This window comes from Saccopteryx bilineata, chromosome 2 (assembly GCF_036850765.1).
Source record: "Saccopteryx bilineata isolate mSacBil1 chromosome 2, mSacBil1_pri_phased_curated, whole genome shotgun sequence".
Lineage (NCBI taxonomy): Eukaryota > Metazoa > Chordata > Mammalia > Chiroptera > Emballonuridae > Saccopteryx > Saccopteryx bilineata.
In genome coordinates, this window is record NC_089491.1 from 350,708,182 (window position 1) to 350,721,695 (window position 13,514).

Sequence of the window (13,514 nt, forward strand, 5' to 3'; positions counted from 1 at the left end):
CCAAGGGGGTCAGGGAAATGAACATGAAGCACTGCACAAGTGGGTTATATCAATGCTATTAAATCTCAACTTTGAGACGTAAATTTTAAAATCCAGCAGGTTAGATTCTTTGTGGGTGAGTACACCATCTACAATAGACTTTCAGTCATCCAGAAAGTTCAAGTAGGAAAACAAAATGCAGTTTGCATCCAGTGAGACTACCCTTGAACCTCTCTAAGGGTCAGGGCAACATGGTCTTGGGGAAGAGCTGTTCCAGAGGGACCGAACCATGCTCAGGAAATGCTGTCTCCCCACTACCCCCCTTTGTGATCCAATTATGTTGTGTCCTGTTTCTCTTAAATACTTTTTTCTTTCAGGACTTAAAACCACCAGGACAATTTAACCAACTTTTTTTTTATTTTTTAGCCCAAGATAACTGTGTAACTGTGCCAAGTACATGACAAGAACAACACGGGAACAGATTTTCACCTCCGGGACACTTAAATTGGGGGAAGAAATTCATCTTTTATTGTTAGAATTTGATAGTTTCAAACACTTGTGGTAGTGAAGACAATCATACATAATTCGACCTAGTAAAGTTTTAGGTGACCAGTGACTTTGTCAATTAGCTCTGCTGGTCCTGGCCCAATTCCTAGGACAGTTTGAGAGCCTGGTGCAATCTGAGTACGTCCAGCATCTTGGATTAGACTTACAGTCAGCCCCAGCATCTTCGCGTGGGTCCATAATGCAATCAGAGTCTCTTCATCAGGGGCTTTGACCACTACTTTGGGCTGGCCACAGTATTCCCACTCTTTGAGCAGTTCAGGGTTTCTCCTTTGAATTTGCTTGTAGGCAGAAACAGCAGCATGAGAACACTGGGCAGCCACTTTCCCTTTGCCCATCTTTAAGTCATTTCGAACCACAAGAATCATTTTGTATTCCCCACTCTCTCCTAAGATGCTTGTTTCAGTTCCGGACTCTGTGTCTGTGTCATTCACTGAGCGTTTGGGGATTGTCCCGAAGCGAACACGAAGGCCCCAGCCAAGGCACATGCCACAGGCTACTCCGGCAGCCAAGCTGAGTGCGCCAGGATGAGCCAAATACTCCATTACCAAGGATTTGGAGAGCATCTTAAAGGAAAGGAAAAAGGTTATCACTGTACCAGTGAAAAGTTACAGGCTTATCAGATAAAACACCTTGATAGTATATAAGCAACAATTTTTAAAACTGTGACATTATCCAGAAAAATGGTAAAATCGATTTTGGATCTTATGCATGTACCACCTTTTCTGTGTAGTAGAAAAAACTCAAGAATACAGGTGAAGCAGTTAAATCATTTTGAATCCCAAGGTGATGGGTATCTCTTTTGTTCTTGGATGCAACAAAGCCCTCTTCCTCCGTCTTTTCTAACTCTTGTGGACAAAGGAAATGTTCTGTTTATCAAGATGCTCAAAGAATCTAAAGAAACAGAGAATGACTCCCCCACCTCTTTTTCTGGAATATAGCTCATACTTGTGTCTACATAATGTACTTCTCAATGGGGATGGTACCAGCCCCTCAGAGAAATTTCTGGTTGTCTAAAAAATGGGCCTGGAGTGAGGTGCCTTCCTGACATTTACTAGACCTGAGCATAGAATGAAAAATCTTATAAGTGAAGCCTGACCTGTGGTGGCACAGTAGATAAAGCGTCAACCTGGAACTCTGAGGTTGCCGGTTCAAAACCCTGGGCTTGCCCAGTCAAGGCACATATGGGAGTTGAAGCTTCCTGCTCCTCCCCCCTTCTCTCTTCCTCTTGCATGGTTTTTTTTCTCTCTCTAAAATGAATAAAGTCTTTTTAAAAAGTCTTACAAGTGAAGATGTGTCCCACTGGACATTACAGGTGCAAAACTATTAATATGTGAGACTAGAACCCAATGTCACTTTACATATGAAACAATGTACTTTTTTGCAGTTTTAATATACACTGGGTTTACCAGAAGTGTATTTTATAGAACACACTTCATCATTTATCCTTTATTATTTTAGAAATTCTTGTTACCCCAACAAAGCTGTTCATGGTATTTGAGTCACCAATAAAACGTAACAGTCTACATTTTAGGCTACTGTATTCATAACAATTCTACGGCACAAGTCCTGGAAATGCCTATTTTATCATAAGTTTCCTTTTTATTCTCATGGGTGTTAAACTTTATGAGATATAATTCACATACCATAAAATTCACACTTCAAAACATGTACAGGTCAGTGGTTTTTAATATATCCACATGATTCTGCAACAACCATCACAGACATCTAATTCCAGGACATTTTCATTGCCACACAAAGAAACCTCTGTACTCCTTTAGCAGCCTGAATATAGGTACCAATACAGAAGAGATGACTTTGCAGAGCAAATAAAAGCCAAAAAACCAAAACCACCTAATCACTGCCTCCAAATATAGGTACTCTGCTGCACCCACATTCTTCATCCTCCCCTTCCTTTTACAAAGGGTAGTTTAATCTAGGTTTGACTTTTGCTAAGAGTCAGCACCAAGGTGCAGTGGTGTGAGGGAATTGAGGGTGAGGGCAAGAATGAGACGACAGACCCTGAAGTCCATATTCTTGGAAAACGATTTAAAGACGGAATCATTTATGACTGGGAAGAACATTCACGTCAGGTAAGCGGGAAAGGCAGGTGGCTGTGTTTACAGGGTTTTGATTTTGGATTGTATAGTGACATGGTCCAGAGCAGGGGTCCCCAAACTACGGGCCAGCAGGCTGCATGCGCCCCCCTGAGGCCATTTATCCGGCCCCGCCGCACTTCCAGAAGGGGCACCTCTTTCACTGGTGGTCAGTGTGAGGAGCATAGTCCCCATTGAAATACGGGTCAGTTTGTTGATATAAATTTCCTTGTTCTTTATTTTAAATATTGTATTTGTTCTCGTTTTTTGTTTTTGTTTTTTTTTACTTTAAAATAAGATATGTGCACCCTGGCCGGTTGGCTCAGCAGTAGAGCGTCGGCCTGGCATGCAGGGGACCCGGGTTCGATTCCCGGCCAGGGCACATAGGAGAAGCGCCCATCTGCTTCTCCACCCCCCCCCTCCTTCCTCTCTGTCTCTCTCTTCCCCTCCCGCAGCCAAGGCTCCATTGGAGCAAAGATGGCCCCGGTGCTGGGGATGGCTCCTTGGCCTCTGCCCCAGGCGCTAGAGTGGCTCTGGTCTGGTAGCAGCAGAGCAACGCCCCGGAGGGGCAGAGCATCGCCCCCTGGTGGGCAGAGCGTAGCCCCTGGTGGGCGTGCCGGGTGGATCCCGGTCGGGCGCATGCGGGAGTCTGACTGTCTCTCCCCGTTTCCAGCTTCAGAAAAATACCAAAAAAAATAAGATATGTGCAGTGTGCATAGGGATTTGTTTATAGTTTTTTTATAGGCTGGCCCTCCAACAGTGTGAAGGACAGTGAACTGGCCCCCTGTGTAAAAAGTTTGGGGACCCTTGGTCCAGAGTATAGCCACAGGAATAGGTATCTATGATAGTCAGAAATGTGTCACTGAGCTCAACTGCCTTCTCTATTCTGTTAATTCTATGATTTATTACCTCCTTTCATCTACAAACATTGACTAGTCCCGCTCTGAGGTTGAGGAGGCACAGGAGTGCACAACATAGAAAAATTCCTTCTCTCATGGAGCTTACATTCTAGTAGTGGTTTGGAGGTGGTCTTTACCCACTTTTGAATTGCCTTCATTTTATCTTAATGAAACTTCATGGTTTTATAGCTCAAATGATACTGATTTCATAGCACAAGGATACTGTTTCAATAATAATACCCTGAATGTATTGTGTCATTTGAGAAATATAACAATGAGAAGTTAGCATTATTTCTGTACTGAAGACAATGAGGAAACTGAGGCCAAGAGAAATTAAGTTCAAAAACAAATGTTTGGTGGCTTCTTGTTTGGCTGAGACAACAGTGATGAACAACACAGGTCACTGCCAGTTTTTCATCGATATGTGGTGGAGACAGATAATTACAAGGGTGGGTCAGTGTTATGAAAGATGTTAGGGAAGTACATAAAGGGCTTTAGTTCAGTTGAGATCAGAGAAGGCCTTCTTGAGAAAATGGTATTTAACAAACGATGAGTAGGAAGACAGAAGGAGGAAAGATCATTTCAGGTAGAAACAACACACAAAGCAGGGAAGCTAGAGGAGAAAAATGGCATATGTCAAATGACCTGAAAACAATCAGATAGCTGAATGATGTAGGGGAAGAGTGGCGGGGAATAAAGCAAGAAAGAAAGGCAGGATCCAGACCACAGAAGGCCTTGTAAACCACATCAGTTTGGAATTTACCCTGACAATGGGCAGCTGCTGCAGGGAAATATTTTTTGTTTTCTAAAAGAGCACCTGGCGCTTCAGTGTCAAGAATTAGAAGTTGGCAACAGTAGATAATGGGATCAATTAGGAGGCTGCTATAATGTAATAATAGTAATAGTTAATAATTGCTAAGTATTTAGCTACATTTTAGGCATTGGCTAAACAAGCTTCACGAATTGTCGCCTTTAATGTTCCTCACAGTCCTGTAAGGTATAATCCCCATTTTTCAGATGTGGAAATCGAGGTACAGAGAATATACGCAGCACAGCTAGTTAGGTGATAGTCGGGATTCCAGAACTCATGTTCTTAACACTACTCTATTTTGCCTCTCCCAGTTTGATAGTCACTTAGACTTGAGTAGTGGGAATGGGAAAGAAAAGAAGTGACAAAAGCATGCCTATATGATTTGGTGACTCACTGGAAGTCTGGTGATAAAAGAAACGGAGATGTTTAAAAATGACACCAAGATTTCAAAAAAATTGATACTGGAGGTACTATTTACTGATCAAGAGAATTATCAGGTTTGAAAGTAAAAGATACTGAAATAAGTTTTAAAGATACTACATTTGATTTGGCCAAAAGATATTCTGGTTAGAGATGTCCAGCAAAACTAAAAGAAGATACAGGTATACTCCGCTTTTTGAAAATCCACATTATGTTCCGATTATCCAAGTTTACACATTTGTCTCTCTTTTCAATCTATACTTACAAACTGTCCAAGATAGTAGCCATTAGTCATATGTAGTTATTTAAATTAATTAAAACTAAATAAAAATTCAGTTCTTCAGTTGCACTTAGCCAGATTTCAAGTACTCAATAGCTTAACAACTTAAAAGTGGCTATTGGCTACTCTATCAGACAAAAAATATAGACCATTTCAATGACCATAGTATGTTCTATTGGATATGCTGGTTTATATACTATTTTTCCATTCAGTCAATATTTATTGAGGGCCTACTGTGCACTGTTCTGGACTCTAGAGGTAGAGCACTGAACAAAACAAAGTCCCTCTCTTCATGTAACCAACATTCTAGTAGAAGTAGACAAATAGTTTGCTAGATGAACACTCACTTATTCCCAAATCATCACATGCCGAGGACTCAGAACGCCTCTCTCGGGCTCCATACTTGAATTTCCAGCTTCTGCGCGATTTCACCACTTGGCTGTCTATGAAGTACTCGAAACGGATCCTAAACTAAATTCAGTATCTTCCCTTCCCTCAAACTTCCTTTTTCTGTATTCTTGATTTCTGAGTAACCCTGGACTGCTCCTCTTCTACCACCCAGTCACCAAAACTTGATGAATTTATCTGTTTTAAACCATCTTCTTATCTCTACTAGCAGTGCCCTAATTATCTCTTGGCCAAAAGCCTCCAAAATTCAAGTCAGTACCTCTAATCTTTCCAATTTGTTTCACTTGTACCATAGTCCATCCACCATAATTCCACTTCTAAAACACAAACTTGATTCTGTGATTTCCCTGCTCAGAAATCACTGGGCAAACGCCTAAAGACTAAAACATAAATCCCTTTACACAGATTTACAGCACTACACAATTTGGTTACCACCTACTTCATCCTTCTAACCTACTACTCCTGCTAAATACTATACAGTACTATCCAGCCAACCCCAATTACAAGGTCCTTTCAAGCAGTAATCTTTCTCTGCAATTTCTTTTCATTTTTCTCCACTTAAGCACACAAACACAAAAACATCCTCTTTATCCGTGAAGGCATGGTTCATATAAATGTCCGCCTCGGAAATCTTTACCACCCCCAAGTCTTACTTATTTTTCAGAGTGCTGTAGCAGAGACTACTGTGGGTCATAGTCTCAGCGTCTAGTCCAGTGCCTGCGGTATAGTATTCAAATATTTCCCTAGGAATTATGTCTGGGACCCATATTTTCGATCATATTCTTAGAAACTTTTTTTTTTTTTGCCTCGTAGGACCCAACAATTTGATATGCTGGGGATAGTTAATAAATACCCAGCAGATTGTGAGGCCTGCTCAATATTTTTTCCCATACGGAGCTAGCACATTGATGCTGTCCGAATCGAGCCTTTGTCTGAGAACTGACAATTCTGGGTCCTCCCCCCTCCCCAGCATCCTAGTCCCTTAGTCCAAAGGATGACTAGTAGAACAGGAACAGTAGCTCCAGCGGCCACCGGGCGGAAGACAATATACGAACATGAATTCGTAAATTGGGAGCGGGGATGAGTGAAGGATTGGTTAGGGAAGAGATGGGAAGAAACATTCCAGCTGGAGAGAGGATGGAGAACAACATCCCTCTCCATCGCCCTGGGAGAGGCCGACCTACCTAGAGCAACTCTCCTTGCCTCACACGCGTCTTCAGATTCCTCACTTCTGGGAAGGGATCGCGCTTCTACCGCGCGAACTATCTTTTCCGTGGGTCTTTGACAACAAGTTCCGGATCAAGGACCGCGAAGAGAACAGTCATTCTTCCTCTCGCCCCGCCCACAGGTCCCAAACCGAAATCCGGCGACCGTCAGCCGAAGTTGCCGAAAGGAGGTGGGAACGTTTCTCTTTAGGAGGCGCTCTCCCGGGGGAACACGGACCGGAAGTGACGTAAGAGTTCCGGTTGGCCGGAGCTCTGGGGCGGGTGTGAGTCGATCAGGTGCTGCTTCCAGGATCCTGAGATCCAGAGAAGCCGGGGTCAGAGCGGGTAGGTAATAGAGCGCGGGGAATTGGGGCCGGAACCATAAGACTGTTGTCCTCAGAGCTTGGCTTCTTACGGAGCTCTTCCACTTAACACAAGTAGATCTGGGGCACCGTGGTTCCGACTTCAAGCAGTGTTTCGGGTGCTGCTGACTGAATATCTCAGTCTGGCGGTGGCCAGGTTATTTGGGACACCGCTCCGTGGTTGGCCACCGATACATTGGACCCATACACTAGAGTCCCGACCCTTTGCTCTGAGTGTCACTGATTCGGAATCTGTTCTAAGCTTCAATAGAGTACCTGTCCCTCTTCCTTCCAGGGTATCTAAGACTTAGAGTAAATGGAGATCTTCCCAGCTGATGACCAAGCTGTTTCTCGGGATCTGTCAGTTTGGGTTCTTGCCCTCCCCAGCCACCAGCGCATGAAGCTAAATGCATCCGCTTCTAAACAAAATTCTAACGTGTAAATAAATGCCATCTAAAGCGTTGGTGGCAAAAGGAATGGGGCCTCCGCTCCGTAGATCTATAGCAGAGGACCTTCACATATCTACAGCTACTTTCATGAAGAATAGGGTTCTCTACTTTTCCAAATCCCTAACCCCTCCGGCCCCTGTATTTCATTACAGTGGAGGTATTTGCCATAAAACATGAAGGTTGGCTTAATCTCTAAAATTCCAAGAAGTCAAATGTGGTCCCGTATCACACTGCTAAGATAACTTGTGATCTCCAGTAGATTTTACACTATTATCTTTTCTTTTCCTGCAGATTCATTGGAAATTCTCATAATATATATGTAGTCTCTGGCATTGTTTATACCTATCTTAGTAAAATAGGTCCTTTTCCTAACTTTAATGTCTTTCATTTCTCCTTTAGAGCATCTCAAATTTTGTAGACAGATTGCACTGATCTTTTGGAGAAGCTTGTACACGTATTTCTAGCATTGTAATAATAGAGACTTTAATGATCTGACTGCTACCTGTTAATTGTATTATTAGTTCTGATTTTAGTTCTGTATTCTTAGCGTAAATGATAGTAAGACACTATTATTTACTAGACAACATTTTATGCATTCTAGGTCATTTTTATTGACTTGAAAATGGGGTGCTGTTATCCAGACAAATGTGGCAATTTGTGTATGTGTGAAATGACTCTACAATAGAAATCTTACATATTTTACTTGTTTGCCTATATTATTTAAGAACACTGAAGCATTTTATTTTTCTCTAAGGAGTATATCCTATTTGACTAATACACTTTAATTTCTGTGACTCACATTCCAGAATAACCAAGTTTCTGAAATACTCCGATAAATGCCTTTTGGCAGTTTACCTATAGGTAGTTTAATCAATTGGTTGTTTAATTTCTATACTATTCCTTTTATTTATTTAGAAAAAATTTTTACACATGTCTGAAAGGCGGTGACAAGATTTTTGAGATGTGGAATTATATAAATTAGAGGTTATCATTAGCTTTAATATCTGGTAAATTTGCTTACTGATTTTATAACTGGAAAACTTGATCTTATATTCTTTTTGTTCAGTTCAGTTTTCCAGGAACTGATTATCCAAATTTTCTCACTTTTCACCTTCTTCCTGCCTTTGGCTTGAATAACTGCTTTTTAGGATTACAAAAGAGCATCAAACTTTACATCAGAATCTGAGCTCCAACATTTGTTAAATGAAGATTGACAGGTTACCTGACTCTCTGAGCTGGTCTGGATTGTATTGATAAAAATACGCTCACTTTATTGCATAGGGTTGTCACAGTGACTGAGATAGTAAATGTGAAATCACTATATTAATGAAAACATGGTGACATTTCATCTTACCCTGAAATATGGACATATATCAGTACAGAATACTGTTGCTTTGCATCACTTCAAAATCTGATGTTTTATAGTAAGTATACTGTTTATCTGAAAATATTATCGTAATCTCTAAAATCACCTTTGTCCTACTTTTGAACACAATAAAAACTAGCCAGGAGTGGTTTGATACTGTAATCCATTGAGTTAGTTATCTTGACTAATATAGCTTTGCATTTGAGAGTTGAAGTTTGATCTTTTGTGGTCATAATGTAATTTACGAGTGCAAAGGAAGCTGAAGTCTTTGGCGTTTACATATACTGTAGTTAAAGGTTAGAAGTAGCCTTACTTATATTAAGTAAGAAACTTGATCTCATTTCACTGAAACTGACTGAATACAGTTTTTAGAAGTAGAGCAACCTCTGTACACATATAGTTAGAGTCTTCTCATTTAACAGGAGAAAATTGAGGCCCAGAAATAATCAATAATTGGCTTGCCTGAGGTCATATGGCTTAGGTAGTTCCAGAACCTGAACTGGAAATGAGATCCCAAGTGTTTCTTTGTATTCTGCTAAGTTGTCTCCAGGCATCTTTATATGGTTTGGAAATATTTCCTGGTTTGCATGAAAATGATTTCTCTTATGTATTAAAGAGATCTATATGTGTGTATACATCCCCACTCCCCCATTTTAGCTGATTGAGTATTGTACATTCTATAAGAACAAAAACGCTTGTGCTTGGCAAGATTTGCAGTGGAATGTTATAAGGAAAGAAAATTAGTTCTATTCTTCAAAACAGTTATTCTGAGTTCACACTTGGTTACTATCAGGTATCGAGGTGTCTTCTTTCTGGTAAATGGAAAAAACAGAGGATCTTTGTAACACATGTCTCGCTGAGTGAATGTTGTTGCTAATAAGTATTAGTTTCTTTGCTCCCGCTAAAAACTTTTCTCCAAGCTGTTTTTAATTTCATCTTCTGTTATAATAATGATATCTTAACCTGTGGGGTCATTTCTATAATTATTTCTTTCCAAGTAAATTGCGACTGTTAGAAGAGTTAATTCTTTGTCTTGTTGGGATCTCTTTTTGCTTCCATTGATTTCACAAAACCTGTTAGTCTCTCCCCTTTCTTTGAGATTGTAGTGCCAGGTACTTATTATCACTGCTGTTTTACCCACATGCTCTTTGTTGCTCTCTCTCGGGTATGGAAGCAAACTCCAGATTAGAGAATCCTGACTAACCTCAGAAATAAACTGGATAAATTGAAACGATAACTTGTTGTAGTAGTGTTAGTTAATATTCTGTTTTCACAAAGACTTGCAAATATTTTGGGGGTGAACTTTTTATTTTTTTTAATTTTGTTTTTAGTGAGAGGAGGGGAAGCAGAGACAGACTCTTGCATGCACCCATACTGGGATCCACCTGACAAGCCTGCTACGGGGTGATGCTCTTCCCATCTGGGGCCCTTGCTCCATTGCAAGCAGAGCCATTTTTTGCACCTGAGATGGAGGCCATGGAGCCACTCAGCACCCAGGGCCAACTTGCTCTAATCTAGTCGTGGCTGCAGGAGGGGGGGGAGAGATAAGCGAGAGGGGGAGGGGTGGAGAAGCAGATGGGCGCTTCTCCTGTGTGCCCTGACCGGGAATCATACTGGGAACATCCACACGCCGGGCCAATGCTCTGCCACTGAGCCAACTGGCCAGGGAGGGGCTAGTAAACTTTTAAGGAGTTTATTGCTTCAAGAAATTCATTTTGTCTGGGAAAGCAAGTTTATATAGAGTTTGCTGAACTGATTATGTATTATGTAAACCCTTACGCAAAGCTCATTTAAAAATATGCTTCTTGGCCTGACCTGTGGTGGCGCAGTGGATAAAGTGTCAACCTGGAATGCTGAGGTTGCTGGTTCAAAACCCTGGGCTTGCCCGGTCAAGGCACATGTGGGAGTTGATACTTCCTTCTCCTCCCTCCTTCTCTCTCTTTCTCTCTCTTTCTCTCCTCTTTAAAATGAGTAAATTAAAAAAAAAGTTTTTTAAAAAATATGCTTCTTGTGCCTGATCTGTGGTGGCGCAGTGGATAAAGTGTAGACCTTGAATACTGAGGTCACCGGTTCAAAACCCTGGGATTGCCTGGTCAAGACATATATGGGAGTTGATGCTTCCTGCTCCTCCCCTCCCCTCCCCTCCCCTCCCCTCCCCTCCCCTCCCCTCCCCTTCCCTCCCCTCTCCTCCCCTCCCCTCTCTCTTCTCCTTCTCTCCTCTCTAAAATGAACAAATAAAAAAAGTCTTTAAAAAATATGCTTCTTGAAGGTTTTGGAAATATGAACAGGTGATACTTTACTGTTTCAGGTAAAAGATGATACTTAAAGCATTTTTAGGCCCTGGTGGGTGGCGCAGTGGATAGAGCATAACCTGGTGTATGGATATAAAGGGTTCGATTCGCAGTCAGGGCACACAGGAGAAGCAAGCATCTGCTTCTTTCCCCCTATCTCTCCCTCTTCTCTCTCTCTTCCCCTCTCACAGCCAGTGGCTCAAGGAGCATGGCCCTGGGCGCTGAGGATAGCTTGGTTGGCCCAAATGCATCAGCCTCAGGTGCTAAAATAGCTTGGTACTCGAACATCAGCCCCAGACGGGTTGCCTGATGGATCTCTGTTGGGGTGCATGCGGGAGTCTGCCTTACTATCTCCCCTCCTCTCATCTAAAGAAAAAAGTCATTTTTATATTAAACAAGTGCAACCTATTGAGCAACCCTATCCCAGCCAGTGTAACTATAATTGCTATAGGATTTGGCAGTGGTATTCCAGAAACGCATATTTTTTTAGTAATTATTCTTTGTGATGTGATGTTTTGTTCTTGAGGTTCATTAATAATAATAACCTTGGTCTTGAAATTTTTTTCTGAAAGTACTGAGTAGGTAGTGATAAGAGTCAAGGCTGTGAAGCTAAATTGCCTTGGTTCAAATTCCAGCTCCACTACTGTGTAACCCTTGGGCTAGTTACTTAGCCTCTTGCTGTCTCAGTTTCCTCCCTGACTTTGTAGTCAGTACGTTTACTGTTAGGGTTAAATGAATAGATTCTGCCATATACCCTACCCCTTTACCTAGAATTTGAATTAGAGGCCTTGCCAATAATAGGAAATTATCATTAATAACCTCTTTTGACCTATCTATATGTCAGGGCAAACTCCTAATTACTGAATATCTATTCTGATTGTCTTGCAGTGACACTCAGGCCCCAGGGTGCCTTACCTCATCCTAAACTCAGAATGTCATATACCTCATTTCCCTTTCGGTTTCTGAACTTCTCAGCTAGGCAGACTCTGACTCTGATGTATAGGGGCTTCTTGTGTGCATGAAATTAAATTTGGTTTCCTCAGTCATTCTGTCTCATATTGATTTGATTATTCAACCAGCCAAAAGAACTAGAGTTTTTCCCTTTCCCCACAGCATTATCTGTGTAAGCCATAACATAAAATTTGAGAATTGAAATTTGGGGAGTTAATATTTAGGGATGTCTTCTAGCACTTTTGTTTGCATGGGAAGATAATTTTGCTCATTCATCCATTAAACAGATACCTTCTGTCTGAGGTTCTGTGGGAAACAAAGACAAACATATTTTAGTCAGGAGCCTGATAGAGAAAAACAAATACCGAAATGAAAGAATAAACAAGATGTAACAAATGTTATAAAGAAAACACTAAAGGGTCCTCTGAGAGAGTGGATATCTGCCTGTTTGGGACTCTAGACTAGTACACCTGCAATGTAGCAATCTGAGGTGAAGTAGGGAACATATGCATGGTCCAGGTTATGTAGCACTTTGCAAGCCATGGAATTAAGTTTGGATATGATATGAGTGTAATAGGAAGTCATTCTACAGTTTCAAGTAGGGAGTAATTTGACTTGTATGAAGTTCTCTGTTGCTTGTATGTGAAGAATGGATTGAAGGGAGCTAGACTGAAATGGAAAGAGAAGTTAGGAGTCCAATAGTCCCAGAGAGAGTGGTGATCTACAGAGGTGGCAAAAAGTGGAGAGCAGTGAGTGGGAGGATACTAAATATATTTGGAATAGAACTGGGTTCTGGATTAGATGTAAGGGGTAAGAAAATAAGAAGAGTCATGGATGACTGTGCTTCTGGATTTAGTAACTGGGTGGATGGTTGTGCCAAGTACAGGGAGAGGGAGAGTTTGGGGAGGACCAGATTTGTTACCAGAAGAGGAATGAAGGTGGGTATAAAAGGATGTATTAAATTTGAGATCTTAGGACTCATCCAAGCGGTGCTATTAGGAATACAAATCTAGAGGCTTCACTACGTGAAGTTTCTTGGTCAGAGAGAGGGGAGAAAGAGGCTGATGACTCCATTATTACATTAAGTTTATTAACTCTTTTAGTAGTGAATTTTTTTGTTAACCCGTTGAGTGAGGACATACATGAAAATTCTTACTACTCAAAGGGTTAAGGGAACATACATACCAGTGGTGTCTTGGGTGATGGCAAGATGACACGGCTATCCTCCATGCCTTCAATCCCCCCCCCCCCAGCTTGTTTTATGTCGAAAAGCACTGAGTCTGCATGCGAGGAAAGGAATATGTGTTTAGTCTAAGGGAAGGGTAACCACGAGGTCCTGAGAGGTTCTGGCACTAGAGCTGGTTATGGAGCAAATAACCATGGGCTTCTGGTTCCAGAGGCACAGCACAGAGTTCCTGTGTACATGGGGGTGT

The 13,514-nt window shown here is 41.5% G+C and overlaps 2 protein-coding genes across 2 annotated transcripts in view; one reads left to right on the forward strand and one right to left on the reverse strand.

Moving 5' to 3' along the window:
• Positions 1-484: 484 nt before the first annotated feature.
• On the reverse strand, positions 485-6,814 carry PTRH2 (peptidyl-tRNA hydrolase 2). Its single transcript, XM_066262720.1, has 2 exons — positions 6,642-6,814; positions 485-1,109 (listed from the first exon to the last, which is right to left on the reverse strand). Exon 2 carries the CDS (start codon positions 1,107-1,109, stop codon positions 570-572), a length of 540 nt encoding a protein of 179 aa, XP_066118817.1. The 5' UTR covers positions 6,642-6,814; the 3' UTR covers positions 485-569.
• An 84-nt stretch (positions 6,815-6,898) lies between these two features.
• The window catches only part of VMP1 (vacuole membrane protein 1), a 147,994-nt gene continuing 141,378 nt past the window's right edge, over positions 6,899-13,514 (forward strand). The window contains exon 1 of the mRNA XM_066262719.1: positions 6,899-7,007. The gene's annotated coding sequence lies outside the window, so the exon portion shown is untranslated. The remainder of the gene's footprint in view (positions 7,008-13,514) is intronic.

Excerpts from the sequence above, each read along its gene's own strand:
- PTRH2 (XM_066262720.1), bottom strand. The coding sequence starts at position 1,109 with ATGCTCTCCAAATCCTTGGTAATGGAGTATTTGGCTCATCCTGGCGCA.